Source organism: Gobio gobio (genome assembly GCF_949357685.1).
Source record: "Gobio gobio genome assembly, chromosome: 20".
Lineage (NCBI taxonomy): Eukaryota > Metazoa > Chordata > Actinopteri > Cypriniformes > Gobionidae > Gobio > Gobio gobio.
The window spans coordinates 49,524,901-49,543,224 of NC_137113.1; the positions used below are offsets into that span (position 1 = coordinate 49,524,901).

The following is an 18,324-nucleotide window of genomic DNA, read 5'->3' on the forward strand; positions in this document are numbered from 1 at the left end:
ATAGAGCAAACAATGAATCAAATTTAGTAAAACATTACATTTAACATCATTTACATTAGAGAAAACATCATAAATGGCTAATATTCAGCAGTTCTTCTTCATGTGCATCAGTGATGGAGAAGCTGTACCGTCAATGACATCCAGTTTAAACATCTCCAAGCTCGTTTAGAAAAGGAGTTCACTGATGTGGTATAAAAATAAGCATTGTTCAGAATCATTTCCATGTGTCATCTGTGGCTGTCTGACTGAGTATTACTGATTTCTGTATATCTGAACAGCAAATAAACCCGTCAGATGTGCTTGTGTTTGGGCATTGAGTGTGAAGTCCATCCGGCAGTGTGGAGCACATGAGGGGTGACTCTGAATGTTCCACCGAATAACACAATAATAAAGGTCATTGTGACTTTTATCTCACAGTTCTGTTTTTTTTTGCACAATTGCAGGTTCATATCTCACAATTCTGAGCAAAAATGCCAGACTCGTTATGAACTCGTCTTTTTTCTTGCAATTCTGACTACTTTTCGCAAGTCTGACTTTATTTATCGTAACTCTGACTATTTCTCGTAATTCTGGCTTTTTTCTCACAATTTTTCCGCAAGTCTGACTTTATTTCTTGTAACTCTGTCTTTATTTATCGCAACTCTGACTATTTCTCGCAATTATGACTTTATTTCTTGCAATTATGACTTCATCACAATTCTGACTTTTTATCTCGCAATTTAGACTTTATTGCAAGTCTGACTTTATTTTTTGCAATTTTGACTTAAATTATCATAATTCTGACTTTATTTTTTCGCAACTCTGACTTTATTTATCGCAACTCTGACTTTATCTTTCACAATTTTGACTATTTATCGCAATTCTGACTTTATTTCTCGTAACTCTGACTTCATTTCTCGCAATTCTGACTACTTTTCACAACTCAGACTTTATTTTTCGCAAGTCTGACTTTATTTCTCGCAATTCTAATTTTATTTCTCGTAATTCTGACTATTTCTTCACAATTCTGACTACTTTTCACAACTCTGACCTTATTTTTCTCAACTCTGACTTTATTTTACGCAAGTCTGACTTTATTTCTCGCAATTCTGACTTTATTTCTCGTAATTCTGACTTTATTTCTTCGCAATTCTGACTACTTTTCACAACTCTGACTTTATTTTATGCAACTCTGACTTTATCTTTCACAATTTTGACTATTTTTTTAGCAATTATGACTACTTTTCACAACTCTGACTTTATTTTTTCACAACTCTGACTTTATTTATCGCAAGTCTGACTTTATTTCTTGCAATTCTGGCTTTATTTATCGATGACTTCATAGCAATTATGACAAATTATTTCGCAATTCAGACTTTATTGCAACTCTGACTTTATTTTTCACAATTTTGACTATTTATTGCAATTATAACTTTTTATCTAGCAATTTTGACTTTATCGCAAGACTGAATTTATTTTCCGTAACTGACTCAAAATTCAGACTTTATTTCTCGTAACTCTGTCAGAGTTGTCAAAGTCAGAATTGCACGATATAAAAATCACACAGTTCTGACTATTTTTACTCAGAATTGTGAGATTTAATCTCAGAATTGTGGTATAAAAAGTCGCAATATCCTTTATGTTTTACTCCGTGGTGGAACCGAGCGTCCATATATCCAGCAGAAGCTGCATCATGAAGTCAACACTTGTGTCTCCATGCTTCTGGTCTTGCTGTGAATGATTCATACATGTTATTATTCCAAAGGACAAAAGTATAAATTCATCAACGTGTCGCTCGGCGTCCCTTTTCCACGTCCGTTCTGGTGCGCAAGTCTTTATAATTCCTCAAACGCTCATCAATGTTCACTGTTTGGAGTATATCATCTCGTTAAGTTCATGTGGACTGGAAGCGATTGATTAAGTTTAAATCAGTAGCAGCAGCTGCAGCATTCATACATTAGATCAGTCAATGTTCAAACGTCTGATTGCATCAGTAGATCCTGACATACACATCGGTTCTCCTGAGTGACCATATTTACACTTATTGTCCTCTCACAAATTCCGTCCAGGTCATGGTAGAAACCATAGATATCCATAATAAAGGCTAGATGTCTCGTCCGCTGCTGGCCAATGGAGGTCGACGTCCGCACCTGGCGGCCATCTTGTCACAGTCAGCTCGCTCACTCATTGTGTTTTAATGGTGCGTGTACTTTTTAAATAACCATAACTTGCTAAATTTTCTACCGATTTTCAAACTGTTTGGTTTGTTATAAACGTCAGAGATAGACGTATAGCCACGTTAATAACGTTTGTAAGAAAGCAAACCATTTGTAAATCCGTCAAGATTTCAGCGAGTATTTGTGTTCATGCAGATCACTCGACTTACATCAGGAAATACAGAGCCCTGCCTGTGACAAGATGGCCGCCAGAAAGCTCGCCTATGACAAGATGGCCGCCAGAAAGCTCGCCTATGACAAGATGGCCGCCAGAAAGCTCGCCTGTGACAAGATGGCCGCCAGAAAGCTTGCCTGTGACAAGATGGCCGCCAGAAAGCTCGCCTATGACAAGATGGCCGCCAGAAAGCTTGCCTGTGACAAGATGGGCGCCAGAAAGCTCGCCTGTGACAAGATGGCCGCAAGAAAGCTTGCCTGTGACAAGATGGGCGCCAGAAAGCTCGCCTGTGACAAGATGGCCGCCAGAAAGCTCGCCTATGACAAGATGGCCGCCAGAAAGCTCGCCTATGACAAGATGGCCGTCAGAAAGCTCGCCTGTGACAAGATGGCCGCAAGAAAGCTTGCCTGTGACAAGATGGCCGCCAGAAGGCTTGCCTGTGACAAGATGGCCGCCAGAAAGCTTGCCTGTGACAAGATGGCCGCCGCTGACGACGTTAGAGACTCTGCCGTAAGACATCTAGCCTTTATTATGGATATCTATGGTAGAAACCCTGGGTTCGTTCTCGCCCGTCCGCCTGGTTTGAGACGTGATGGTTCTCTTGAGTAGGGTTGCGTTCGATCTGCTGATGGAGTCAGATCTCCATATCCGCCGGCCTCAGCTCCCCCGTCTTGTGTTCCTTCACCCAGAGCTCGCGGTCGAGGGCGGGGTCGACGCTCCGCAGAAGTTTGTCCACCGGCTCGACGGTCTGCATGTGAAACATTACTCATGTCATTACTCATGATCTGCATTAGACCTCATGAATGAGTGTGAATCTCAACTCACGCCCTGGTTGAACATGTCGGTTTCGTGGCGTAGCGTTGTGTACTGACACAGGTGCTGTCTGATCATCTCCACCCGCTCCACCTCCAGCCGCTCCAGCTCCTGAGGGAAACACAGCCGAATGAGGGACATTTACTAATATACATACATCCCAGAGAGCAACATAATAACAGCCAGATCCGGCCCACATCTGCTGGTCTCAGTGTTAATTTTGACAGCAAATTTTGATTTAGTTTTAGTCATATTTTAGTCGCCTGAATTGTTTTTAGTTTTAGTCTAGTTTTAGTCGACTAAAATCTAATGAGTTTAGTTCAATTGTAATACATTAAGCATTTAAGCATCACATAACCGACTGTCACTCGAACTGACATTTTGACATTATTTTGTTTTTGACATTAAAAATACACGAAAGAGTTCAATTCACTTTTTTAAAAACATCTATATAGTTTTTATAACTTTGAATTTATGTTTTAGTCAGTATATCAGGTTAAGCTAAAGCTTCAAATAAGTTTATTTATTTATTTTAATTTCAGTTAACATTTATTTAATTTCAAGTCATGAAGTTTTTTTAATGGTTTTAGTGAACTATTATAACCCTGATACTTTATTGAATATGTGTCAAATACTGGTCTTTCCTCCTGACTATGAATTAAATGGGAATGAAATTAAATACAGTTTATTGTGTGAGCAAAAACGAATATATAATGCGTGACTTTTAATGATAAACAAGCTGGAAATACACCAGGACTCTTATTTTGAAATGTCTGCTCCTCTATTGCAGTTGCTGGAGCTCATTCAAGTTCAGGAGATCAAATATGCGTCTAAAACATATTACTATATAAACATGGTAAAGTGAACACAGTCATTATTCATCAGCATTAGTTCATAAACACTGGTCTGGCATAAATGTGTGTTATTGATTGAGCCGCTCTGGAGCTGGATTGGGTGTGTGTGTGTGTGTGTGTGTTATTGATTTGGCCGCTCTGGAGCTGGATTGGGTGTGTGTGTGTGTGTGTGTGTGTGTGTGTGTGTGTGTTATTGATTGAGTCGCTCTGGAGCTGGATTGTGTGTGTGTGTGTGTGTGTGTTATTGATTGAGCCGCTCTGGAGCTGGATTGGGTGTGTGTGTGTGTGTGTGTGTGTGTGTGTGTGTGTGTGTGTGTGTGTGTGTGTGTGTGTGTGTGTGTGTGTTATTGATTGAGCCGCTCTGGAGCTGGATTGGGTGTGTGTGTGTGTGTGTTATTGATTGAGCCGCTCTGGAGCTGGATTGTGTGTGTGTGTGTGTGTGTGTGTGTGTGTGTGTGTGTGTGTGTGTGTGTGTGTGTGTGTGTGTGTGTTATTGATTGAGCCGCTCTGGAGCTGGATTGGGTGTGTGTATGTGTGTGTGTGTGTGTGTGTGTGTGTTATTGATTGAGCCGCTCTGGAGCTGGATTGGGGGTGTGTGAGCCTGTAGATCGTGTGTTTTCCAGAGGTTAGATCAGTTCAGATCAAATGTGTTCATCTGAGACACAGGACATCAGTTCTGACCCCATCTCTGCCCTAATCCACCCTCACTAACATTTACATCTCGCTTTATCTGTGGACGAAAATGACAGTAGATTTTCATCATAGTTTTTGTCATCCAACACTAGTTTTTATTTGGTTTTTATTATCGTCTCGTTTTCGTCACTGAAAAAAGGTTGTTGACGAAAATCATGACGAAAAATATTCGTCAACGAAATGAACACTGGTTGTTCTAGGTATTGGCTTTATGTAAGTGTGTGTGTGTGTGTGTGTGTGTGTGTGTGTGTGTGTGTGTGTGTGTGTGTGTGTGTGTGTGTGTGTGTGTGTGTGTGTGTGTGTGTGTGTGCGTGTGTGTGTGTGTGTGTGTGTGACGGTCAGCATGAGGATCCTGATGTTCTCACCAGACTGCTGGTCACCATCTCTTCAAACCACTTGGACTGGGACTGATTGTAGAGATCAACACATCGCATCAGCTCGTCTCCTGCGCTCACACATCACACAACGTCAAGGTTAGGACACACACATTTAGCATTTTTACAAACAACTGGCATTGGCTGATGGGCAGACGAGCACATGATGATTAAATCACCCTGACCAATGAGAGGCTCACAGAATCATGTATGGAACATTGCAGTAAATGTTTGTGGCTCATAATCTTGAGTCAGAATCACTTCATCTCATCTCTGATGATGAGGGCGGGGCCACCTGTCACTCACATGAGATCAGCCAATAGCAAACCACCACCATCCAATCAATTCCCCACTGACTCAATCAAGCCCCGCCTACATTTGTTCTTGTTTGTGAAGCGATTCACTCGATATACAGAATCAAAGACCTGCACAAACTGTGTTTCATTCGTTCAGTCGTTTTTTGATTTAATATTGAAAGTGGAAAACTGAGAAAACAGCTCGTTTTTTCATAAAAACGAAAAAACCTTGATCTTTCGTTTTTCGTTCAGGGGTAGAAAAATGAATATTCGATTTCTACAGGTGGGTGGGAATTATACGCCCCTTTATGCTGATTGGTCAGCCGAAGATCAAACTCTTCCGTCATCAGTTCTTCCTCAGTTCCGCACAGCAGAATAAAAGTCCTGCGCTGCTACAGCTCTACGGATAATTAATGCGTTTATTGCAGCTACATTTCATATTATTCTCATCAAACAACCAAACTACCGAATGTCTCGACACAACCCGTCCCGTATTAAGTAAACAAAATAAATAAATATTTCAAACACTAATACAAAAAGGAAAGACTAATGCGTTGCAACCAGACAACCAGAGAATATGGAATAAACTGTTAATAATAACACGTCGTTATTAAATAATGTTATTATTGACAGTCTTTTTATTCCATAGGAGAACAACAGAGATATTCAAATACATAGGCTACTCTTTTATGATAGGCTACTTCTATTTTATGATGTATGCCTTGTGTTTTATTAAAATTGATTATAGCTAATTGATATCTCAAAAGGCTGCTCGCACACAGGAATGCAACTCAAGATCTTCATTAAAGCCGTAATAACTTGACATTTCGGTTTGTTTCTCACCAAACCCGACAGTATAGGCCTACCTTCAGAGCGCTCGGAATATATGGCACATATATATTTGCATATATGGATTATGTTACGAAAACAAGGTAATAAGCATAATAATATCAAGGTAATTACCCTAGTTCACAATTCCAATAAAAAAAAAAAAAAGTAGCCATATAATAAAAAAATACATAGAAGCCTATATAAAAATAGTCTAGCCTATATTGTGCCATTTATTACAAACAACATTCATTTTAAACGCCAAGCCTAAATTAATTTATTTGAATTGAAACTGTATTGACGTTGTGCTCGTGCATCTTTCATTCGGTCCAAAGTTTCCATATTTGCAATGTAACATTAGTATGTAAAGAAAAATGAGTTTGGAATAACAGAAAGTACTGACTGGCACAGCCTTAATATTGTACAACAGACAAACTTAATTAAGCAGAATACATTTTTATATGTGTGGTTTTATTTTGATAATGAACGGCTGCGATGTCAGCAAAGCCAGATCTGACATTATGTGAGCGCGATGCGCCGGCGACATCACTTGAATTTTTTTCTCATTCAAAACAGTAAAATGTTTATTTTATGTGTTTACATTTTAAATTATTACAAAATGTCATGCCTTTGAAAAAACAACAACAAAAACAGGATTTAGCGCGATTTTCTGACGCACACCAGAAACATGAACTAAAATACAGCGAATACTGGACGCGCCTGCTTTAAAAAGTCAACATTTCAATTATTTAACGTTAAATGCATTATAAGTCACTTTGGAATAAATCACGTATTTATTAATGATGGAAGAGTTTGATCTTCGGCTGACCAATCAGCAGAAAGGGGCGTATAATTCCCACCCACCTGTAGAAATCGAATATTCAAACCGTTTGTTAATTTTTCTACCCCTGAACGAAAAACGAAAGATCTGGTTTTTCGTTTTTCTGAAAAAAGGAAAAACTAGCTGTTTTCTCAGTTTTCCACTTTCAATGTTAAATAAAAAAACGGCTGAACGAATGATTCACGGATTCAGCGCGACTAACATCATGAAGACTAGCAAGAGAAAAACACTATGAAGAAAACGGAGAAGAGCACTGCAAAAATGCTTGTTTCCAGTCTAAATATATACAAATTCATAAATCAAAATGATTTCACTAGATGAGTAAAATGACATGTTTTCTTGTTTTCTGGAAAATAAATAAAAATGAAGGAAGTTTATGCTTAAAACCAGCAGAATGATCTGCCAATGGGGTCAGAGGAACACTCTGGTCTCAATATAGTCAAATATTGACTATATCGAAATATCGCAAATGTACATTTCGCATGCGATCTCTGAATGTCTACCTGAAAAACTCAAAGCACTGTTAATTTCATTTGTGTCTTTGTTTTATTGTATTTGTCCGATCGATCCGAGTTCTTATTTTTTTATAACAAAGATAAAATAAATTACAATAAATAACTAATCTTCCCCTAGTTTCAAATGTTTTTCTTTACCTGAACGCTCTTGATGATAAGTTTTAGGTTGATATGAGTATATATTGCCAAGTTGAGCAAAGAGTTTTTGGCATTAAATGAGTTTGTTTGCATTGATGCTAAAATGACTGTCAGATTTGTGACATTATGTTTTATGAAGCCCTAATGCTAAAGCACTGCTGTTCACTTTCAACAGCTGAGCTGATGCTTTCTTTTCCCAAAAAATATTGGTTATATCATTTTCAGTTTTTAAATATCATTTTAATTGATTTTACACACTTATCGTATCACATATCGTATATCGCATTATTTAACAAGGAGTGTTAATATTAAACCCGAACATGAAGGTTTATGTCTGTTTAATATGCAGATTTATTCCGTTCTAAGTCGATTATGTTCCTTTAGTGTTGGTGGTTTGTTGGTTCTCTCAGACTCTCGTCCTCCAGAACAAAGTAACATAAGCACACGTTGTATTGATATGAAATCTTTAAGGATGAGAAATAAAACTGCATTCTTCACACTAGAGTTATTCAGCATTCCCACAGTCGGACACTAGGGGTCAGCGAACACAAGCGTTCCTCTCTTCCTGAACACTCGTTTCCTGAAGCTGTTCTTCCCTATGCAGAGAGCTGTAAGTAATGAAGATATCCACTGACCTGCCAGAGTGGATTTCCGGCGCGCTTTCTTGATGTCCTCCTCGATCTTACTGCTGAGTTTGATCTCCAGCTGCTGGGTCTTCACCTCCAGATCCTTCTGCCGATCTGAGAGCGCTTTACGGGCCTTATAAAGAACGAGAGAACGAGAGAACGAGAGAGAGGAGATGAGCGGCTGTGTGTTATTCATCTACAGATGTTCAGACACATCTGGCTCTGCATGTTGACGTCCAGATGCTCTTGAATAAATCACCCCTGTGGATGGTTAAGGGTCTGATTCATTTCTGACGATAAATGAACGCTAATATTCAAAAACAGAGATTATTAACAGAATCAAATCATTGGTTCTCTAGGTGCTGCTGTTACTCTGACAAACACTGATCAGTTACTCACTAAACTAATCCTTACACAGAAACCGCAACAGAAATAACATTTAGACAAGACAAGATTTAAAGAGTTTTCCTGTTAAAACACATGGAAGCTTGTTTTAGCCACAGATTCAAAATGAAAGGAAATTGCGAGTTATAAACTTAAAAAATAAAAGTCGGATTTACTAGAAAAACTTGGAATTGCGAGAAATAAAGTCGGAATTATGAGAAATAAAGTCAGAATTACGAGAAAAACTTGGAATTGAGAGAAATAAAGTCGGAATTGTGAGAAATAAAGTCAGAATTACGAGAAAAACTTGGAATTGAGAGAAATAAAGTCGGAATTGTGAGAAATAAAGTCGGAATTATGAGAAAAACTTGGAATTGCGATAAATAAAGTCGGAATTGCGAGAAATAAAGTCAGAATAACGAGAAATAGAGTCGGAATTGTGAGAAATAAAGTTGGAATTGCGAGAAATAAAGTCGGAATTGTGAGAAATAAAGTTGGAATTACGAGAAAAACTTGGAACTGCAAGAAATAAAGTCGGAATTGCGAGAAATAAAGTCAGAATAACGAGAATTAAAGTCGGAATTGTGAGAAATAAAGTTGGAATTGCGAGAAATAAAGTCGGAATTGTGAGAAATAAAGTTGGAATTACGAGAAAAACTTGGAACTGCAAGAAATAAAGTCGGAATTGTGAGAAATAAAGTCGGAATTATGAGAAAAACGTGGAAATGAGAGAAAAAAAGTCGGAATTGTGAGAAATAAAGTCGGAATTACGAGAAAAACTTGGAATTGCGAGAAATAAGTCGGAAATGTGAGAAATAAAGTCAGAACTAAGATAAAATAAAGTCGGAATTACGAGAAAAACGTGGAATTGCGGGAAATAAAGTCGGAATTGTGAGAAATAAAGTCAGAATTACGAGAAAAACTTGGAATTGCGAAAAATATAGTCGGAATTGTGAGAAATAAAGTCGGAATTACGAGAAAACTTGGAATTGCAAGAAATAAAGTTGGAATTGTGAGAAATAAAGTCAGAATTAAGATAAAATAAAGTCTGAATTACGAGAAAAACTTGGAATTGCGAGAAATAAAGTCGGAATTTTGAGAAATAAAGTCAGAATTATGAGAAAAACTTGGAATTGCGATAAATAAAGTCAGTATTACGAGAAATGAAGTCAGAATAACGAGAAATAAAGTCGGAATTGTGAGAAATAAAGTTTGTATTGTGAGAAATAAAGTTGGAATTACGAGAAAAACTTGGAACTGCAAGAAATAAAGTCAGAATTGTGAGAAATAAAGTCGGAATTATGAGAAAAACATGGAATTGAGAGAAATAAAGTCGGAAATGTGAGAAATAAAGTTGGAAATGTGAGAAATAAAGTCAGAACTAAGATAAAATCAAGTCGGAATTACGAGAAAAACTTGGAATTGCGAGAAATATAGTCGGAATTGTGAAAAATAAAGTCGGAATTACAAGAAAAACTTGGAATTGCAAGAAATAAAGTTGGAATTGTGAGAAATAAAGTCAGAATTAAGATCAAATAAAGTCAGAATTATGAGAAAAACTTGGAATTGTGAGAAATAAAGTCGGAATTTTGAGAAATAAAGTCGGAATTACAAGAAAAACTTGGAATTGTGAGAAATAAAGTCAGAAATGTGAGAAATAAAGTCGGAAATGTGAGAAATAAAGTCAGAACTAAGATAAAATAAAGTCGGAATTACGAGAAAAACTTGGAATTGCGAGAAATAAAGTCAGAATTACGAGAAAAGCTTGGAATTGCGAAAAATATAGTCGGAATTGTGAGAAATAAAGTCGGAATTACGAGAAAAACTTGGAATTGCAAGAAATAAAGTTGGAATTGTGAGAAATAAAGTCAGAATTAAGATAAAATGAAGTCGGAATTATGAGAAAAACTTGGAATTGTGAGAAATAAAGTCGGAATTTTGAGAAATAAAGTCTGAATTACGAGAAAAACTTGGAATTGCGAGAAATAAAGTCAGAATAACGAGAAATAAAGTCAGAATTACGAGGAAAATTTGGAATTGAGAGAAATAAAGTCGGAATTGTGAGAAATAAAGTCGGAATAACGAGAAATAAAGTCAGAATTGTGAGAAATAAAGTTGGTATTGCGAGAAATAAAGTCGGAATTTTGAGAAATAAAGTCGGAATTATGAGAAAAACTTGGAATTGCGAGAAATAAAGTCGGAATTTTGAGAAATAAAGTCGGAATTACGAGAAAAACTTGGAATTGCGAGAAATAAAGTCGGAATTGTGAGAAATAAAGTCGGAATTGCGAGAAATAATGTCTGAATTGTGAGAAATAAAGTCGGAATTACGAGAAAAGCTTGGAACTGCGAGAAACAAAGTAGGAATTGTGAGAAATAAAGCCGGAATAGCGAGAAATAAAGTCAGAATAACGAGAAATAAAGTCGGAATAGTGAGAAATAAAGTCAGAATAACGAGAAAAAAAGTCAGAATTGCGAGAAATAAAGTCAGAATAACGAGAAATAAAGTTGGAATTGTGAGAAATAAAGTCGGAATTGCGAGAAAAACTTGGAATTGCGAGAAATAAAGTCAGAATAACGAGAAACAAAGTCGGAATTGTGAGAAATAAAGTCGGAATTGCGAGAAAAACTTGGAATTGCGAGAAATAATGTCTGAATTGTGAGAAATAAAGTCGGAATTACGAGAAAAACTTGGAACTGCGAGAAATAAAGTCGGAATTGTGAGAAATAAAGTCGGAATAGCGAGAAATAAAGTCAGAATAACGAGAAATAAAGTCAGAATTGCGAGAAATAAAATCAGAATAACGAGAAATAAAGTCGGAATTGTGAGAAATAAAGTCGGAATTGCGAGAAAAACTTGGAACTGCGAGAAATAAAGTCGGAATTGTGAGAAATAAAGTCGGAATTGTGAGAAATAAAGTCGGAATAGCGAGAAATAAAGTCAGAATAACGAGAAATAAAGTCGGAATTGTGAGAAATAAAGTCGGAATTGTGAGAAATAAAGTCGGAATTGCGAGAAAAACTTGGAACTGCGAGAAATAAAGTCGGAATTGTGAGAAATAAAGTCGGAATTGTGAGAAATAAAGTCGGAATTGCGATAAATAAAGTCAGAATAACGAGAAATAAAGTCGGAATTGTGAGAAATAAAGTCGGAATAGCGAGAAATAAAGTCAGAATAACGAGAAATAAAGTCGGAATTGTGAGAAATAAAGTCAGAATAACGAGAAATAAAGTCGGAATAGCGAGAAATAAAGTCAGAATAACGAGAAATAAAGTCGGAATTGTGAGAAATAAAGTCGGAATTGTGAGAAATAAAGTCGGAATTGCAAGAAATAAAGTCGGAATTGTGAGAAATAAAGTCGGAATTGTGAGCAATAAAGTCGGAATTGTGAGCAATAAAGTCGGAATTGCCTCTTTTTAAATTCTATGGCATAAACAAACTTCCATGTACTCAAAAACTGTACCAAATTCACAGGTGAATACTCAAAGTGGGCATGCTGGGATAGATCACAAGACATGCGAGAGCCAATGGCGTTCGCCCTGATGTGAATGAGCACACGAATGAGAGCGCTGGCCCTTTAAAACATGGCCGCCAGATGAGCTGAGTTGGTCAGTAGAGGCTCTATGAGCAGGTCATTGTTGTGAAGGTCAGGAGATTATTTATAGAAAACATTGGGCTCCAGAGACGGAAACGGCCACTCCTTCAGAAAACACGAGCTATTAATAATGCATGAGAAAAATCCCTGTGACTTTAGAAGAGCGTCTTCATTGAGGTGGAGATTTGATGTTTTATAAACAAATTTCGGGAGGAACACATTCAGGAAATTAAAACTGTTAAGTGGAGCAGACCCAGATAATTAAACCTAATTGAACACAAGAGGAGCTCATTAAAAAATCAACGATAGGAGGTGTATATAGACTGCCGATTTACCTTCCTGTCGTTGACAGTTTCTTAGCATCCCTCCACCACCCCTTCTCCTCACTTAATTAAACTCACATAAGACATCAAATTAATATATGTAGTCTAGTTCTAGACTATTTCCATCACGGGGGGGGTACTCTGGGTTCGGGCAAAATTCCGAGCCCGGAGCCCTCCCCCGGACAGCACGCCAAATATGCATAATATTTACTCTATTTAATTTGATGTAAGTGTGAACTCGTGAAATGAAGAGTGTAGATGGAGATATGCAGAGTGTAGATGGAGATATGCAGAGTGTAGATGGAGATATGCAGAGTGTAGATGGAGATATGAAGAGTGTAGATGGAGATATGCAGAGTGTAGATGGAGATATGAAGAGTGTAGATGGAGATATGCAGAGTGTAGATGGAGATATGCAGAGTGAAGATGGAGATATGCAGAGTGAAGATGGAGATATGCAGAATGTAGATGGAGATATGCAGAGTGTAGATGGAGATATGCAGAGTGTAGATGGAGATATGAAGAGTGTAGATGGAGATATGCAGAGTGAAGATGGAGATATGAAGAGTGTAGATGGAGATATGCAGAGTGTAGATGGAGATATGCAGAGTGTAGATGGAGATATGAAGAGTGTAGATGGAGATATGCAGAGTGAAGATGGAGATATGCAGAGTGAAGATGGAGATATGCAGAGTGTAGATGGAGATATGCAGAGTGTAGATGGAGATATGCAGAGTGAAGATGGAGATATGCAGAGTGAAGATGGAGATATGCAGAGTGTAGATGGAGATATGCAGAGTGTAGATGGAGATATGCAGAGTGAAGATGGAGATATGCAGAGTGAAGATGGAGATATGCAGAGTGTAGATGGAGATATGAAGAGTGTAGATGGAGATATGCAGAGTGAAGATGGAGATATGCAGAGTGTAGATGGAGATATGCAGAGTGTAGATGGAGATATGCAGAGTGAAGATGGAGATATGCAGAGTGTAGATGGAGATATGCAGAGTGAAGATGGAGATATGCAGAGTGTAGATGGAGATATGCAGAGTGTAGATGGAGATATGCAGAGTGAAGATGGAGATATGCAGAGTGTAGATGGAGATATGCAGAGTGTAGATGGAGATATGCAGAGTGTAGATGGAGATATGCAGAGTGTAGATGGAGATATGCAGAGTGTAGATGGAGATATGCAGAGTGTAGATGGAGATATGAAGAGTGTAGATGGAGATATGCAGAGTGTAGATGGAGATATGCAGAGTGTAGATGGAGATATGCAGAGTGAAGATGGAGATATGAAGAGTGCAGATGGAGATATGAAGAGTGTAGATGGAGATATGCAGAGTGAAGATGGAGATATGCAGAGTGTAGATGGAGATATGAAGAGTGTAGATGGAGATATGCAGAGTGAAGATGGAGATATGCAGAGTGAAGATGGAGATATGCAGAGTGTAGATGGAGATATGCAGAGTGTAGATGGAGATATGCAGAGTGAAGATGGAGATATGCAGAGTGTAGATGGAGATATGCAGAGTGTAGATGGAGATATGCAGAGTGTAGATGGAGATATGCAGAGTGTAGATGGAGATATGCAGAGTGTAGATGGAGATATGCAGAGTGTAGATGGAGATATGCAGAGTGTAGATGGAGATATGAAGAGTGTAGATGGAGATATGCAGAGTGTAGATGGAGATATGCAGAGTGTAGATGGAGATATGCAGAGTGAAGATGGAGATATGAAGAGTGCAGATGGAGATATGCAGAGTGCAGATGGAGATATGCAGAGTGAAGATGGAGATATGCAGAGTGTAGATGGAGATATGCAGAGTGTAGATGGAGATATGAAGAGTGTAGATGGAGATATGAAGAGTGTAGATGGAGATATGAAGAGTGTAGATGGAGATATGCAGAGTGAAGATGGAGATATGCAGAGTGTAGATGGAGATATGCAGAGTGAAGATGGAGATATGCAGAGTGAAGATGGAGATATGCAGAGTGTAGATGGAGATATGCAGAGTGTAGATGGAGATATGCAGAGTGAAGATGGAGATATGCAGAGTGAAGATGGAGATATGCAGAGTGTAGATGGAGATATGAAGAGTGTAGATGGAGATATGAAGAGTGTAGATGGATATATGCAGAGTGTAGATGGAGATATGCAGAGTGAAGATGGAGATATGAAGAGTGCAGATGGAGATATGCAGAGTGTAGATGGAGATATGAAGAGTGTAGATGGAGATATGAAGAGTGTAGATGGAGATATGAAGAGTGTAGATGGAGATATGCAGAGTGAAGATGGAGATATGCAGAGTGAAGATGGAGATATGCAGAGTGTAGATGGAGATATGCAGAGTGAAGATGGAGATATGCAGAGTGAAGATGGAGATATGCAGAGTGTAGATGGAGATATGCAGAGTGTAGATGGAGATATGCAGAGTGAAGATGGAGATATGCAGAGTGAAGATGGAGATATGCAGAGTGTAGATGGAGATATGAAGAGTGTAGATGGATATATGCAGAGTGTAGATGGAGATATGCAGAGTGAAGATGGAGATATGAAGAGTGTAGATGGAGATATGCAGAGTGTAGATGGAGATATGCAGAGTGTAGATGGAGATATGCAGAGTGTAGATGGAGATATGAAGAGTGTAGATGGAGATATGCAGAGTGAAGATGGAGATATGCAGAGTGAAGATGGAGATATGCAGAGTGTAGATGGAGATATGCAGAGTGTAGATGGAGATATGCAGAGTGAAGATGGAGATATGCAGAGTGTAGATGGAGATATGCAGAGTGTAGATGGAGATATGCAGAGTGAAGATGGAGATATGCAGAGTGAAGATGGAGATATGCAGAGTGTAGATGGAGATATGAAGAGTGTAGATGGAGATATGCAGAGTGAAGATGGAGATATGCAGAGTGAAGATGGAGATATGCAGAGTGTAGATGGAGATATGCAGAGTGTAGATGGAGATATGCAGAGTGAAGATGGAGATATGCAGAGTGTAGATGGAGATATGCAGAGTGTAGATGGAGATATGCAGAGTGTAGATGGAGATATGCAGAGTGTAGATGGAGATATGCAGAGTGTAGATGGAGATATGCAGAGTGTAGATGGAGATATGAAGAGTGTAGATGGAGATATGCAGAGTGTAGATGGAGATATGCAGAGTGTAGATGGAGATATGCAGAGTGAAGATGGAGATATGAAGAGTGCAGATGGAGATATGAAGAGTGTAGATGGAGATATGCAGAGTGAAGATGGAGATATGCAGAGTGTAGATGGAGATATGAAGAGTGTAGATGGAGATATGCAGAGTGAAGATGGAGATATGCAGAGTGAAGATGGAGATATGCAGAGTGTAGATGGAGATATGCAGAGTGTAGATGGAGATATGCAGAGTGAAGATGGAGATATGCAGAGTGTAGATGGAGATATGCAGAGTGTAGATGGAGATATGCAGAGTGTAGATGGAGATATGCAGAGTGTAGATGGAGATATGAAGAGTGTAGATGGAGATATGCAGAGTGTAGATGGAGATATGCAGAGTGTAGATGGAGATATGCAGAGTGTAGATGGAGATATGAAGAGTGTAGATGGAGATATGCAGAGTGTAGATGGAGATATGCAGAGTGTAGATGGAGATATGCAGAGTGAAGATGGAGATATGAAGAGTGCAGATGGAGATATGCAGAGTGTAGATGGAGATATGCAGAGTGTAGATGGAGATATGCAGAGTGTAGATGGAGATATGCAGAGTGTAGATGGAGATATGCAGAGGGTAGATGGAGATATGAAGAGTGAAGATGGAGATATGCAGAGTGAAGATGGAGATATGCAGAGTGTAGATGGAGATATGCAGAGTGTAGATGGAGATATGCAGAGTGTAGATGGAGATATGCAGAGTGTAGATGGAGATATGCAGAGTGTAGATGGAGATATGCAGAGTGTAGATGGAGATATGCAGAGTGTAGATGGAGATATGCAGAGTGTAGATGGAGATATGCAGAGTGTAGATGGAGATATGAAGAGTGAAGATGGAGATATGAAGAGTGAAGATGGAGATATGCAGAGTGTAGATGGAGATATGCAGAGTGTAGATGGAGATATGAAGAGTGTAGATGGAGATATGAAGAGTGAAGATGGAGATATGCAGAGTGTAGATGGAGATATGCAGAGTGTAGATGGAGATATGCAGAGTGTAGATGGAGATATGCAGAGTGAAGATGGAGATATGCAGAGTGCAGATGGAGATATGCAGAGTGTAGATGGAGATATGCAGAGTGTAGATGGAGATATGCAGAGTGAAGATGGAGATATGCAGAGTGCAGATGGAGATATGCAGAGTGAAGATGGAGATATGCAGAGTGAAGATGGAGATATGCAGAGTGTAGATGGAGATATGCAGAGTGTAGATGGAGATATGCAGAGTGAAGATGGAGATATGCAGAGTGTAGATGGAGATATGCAGAGTGAAGATGGATGTATGCAGAGTGTAGATGGATGTATGCAGAGTGTAGATGGAGATATGCAGAGTGTAGATGGAGATATGAAGAGTGCAGATGGAGATATGCAGAGTGTAGATGGAGATATGAAGAGTGTAGATGGAGATATGAAGAGTGTAGATGGAGATATGCAGAGTGTAGATGGAGATATGCAGAGTGAAGATGGAGATATGCAGAGTGAAGATGGAGATATGCAGAGTGTAGATGGAGATATGAAGAGTGTAGATGGAGATATGAAGAGTGTAGATGGATATATGCAGAGTGTAGATGGAGATATGCAGAGTGAAGATGGAGATATGAAGAGTGCAGATGGAGATATGCAGAGTGTAGATGGAGATATGAAGAGTGTAGATGGAGATATGAAGAGTGTAGATGGAGATATGAAGAGTGTAGATGGAGATATGCAGAGTGAAGATGGAGATATGCAGAGTGAAGATGGAGATATGCAGAGTGTAGATGGAGATATGCAGAGTGAAGATGGAGATATGCAGAGTGAAGATGGAGATATGCAGAGTGTAGATGGAGATATGCAGAGTGTAGATGGAGATATGCAGAGTGAAGATGGAGATATGCAGAGTGAAGATGGAGATATGCAGAGTGTAGATGGAGATATGAAGAGTGTAGATGGATATATGCAGAGTGTAGATGGAGATATGCAGAGTGAAGATGGAGATATGAAGAGTGTAGATGGAGATATGCAGAGTGTAGATGGAGATATGCAGAGTGTAGATGGAGATATGCAGAGTGTAGATGGAGATATGAAGAGTGTAGATGGAGATATGCAGAGTGAAGATGGAGATATGCAGAGTGAAGATGGAGATATGCAGAGTGTAGATGGAGATATGCAGAGTGTAGATGGAGATATGCAGAGTGAAGATGGAGATATGCAGAGTGTAGATGGAGATATGCAGAGTGTAGATGGAGATATGCAGAGTGAAGATGGAGATATGCAGAGTGAAGATGGAGATATGCAGAGTGTAGATGGAGATATGAAGAGTGTAGATGGAGATATGCAGAGTGAAGATGGAGATATGCAGAGTGTAGATGGAGATATGCAGAGTGTAGATGGAGATATGCAGAGTGAAGATGGAGATATGCAGAGTGTAGATGGAGATATGCAGAGTGTAGATGGAGATATGCAGAGTGTAGATGGAGATATGCAGAGTG

The 18,324-nt window shown here is 38.7% G+C and overlaps 1 protein-coding gene across 2 annotated transcripts in view; it reads right to left on the reverse strand.

Annotated features, from left to right (window-relative positions):
• Nucleotides 1–2,388: 2,388 nt before the first annotated feature.
• gas7b (growth arrest-specific 7b) overlaps nt 2,389–18,324 on the reverse strand; it is a 90,212-nt gene continuing 74,276 nt past the window's right edge. For both annotated transcript variants that reach the window (XM_079845446.1, XM_079845445.1), the window contains 4 exons: nt 8,358–8,481; nt 5,096–5,175; nt 3,196–3,294; nt 2,389–3,118 (listed from right to left, as the gene is read on the reverse strand). In XM_079845446.1, coding sequence (XP_079701572.1) covers nt 3,005–3,118; nt 3,196–3,294; nt 5,096–5,175; nt 8,358–8,481 — 417 coding nt within the window. In that variant the 3' untranslated portion in view covers nt 2,389–3,004. The remainder of the gene's footprint in view (nt 3,119–3,195; nt 3,295–5,095; nt 5,176–8,357; nt 8,482–18,324) is intronic.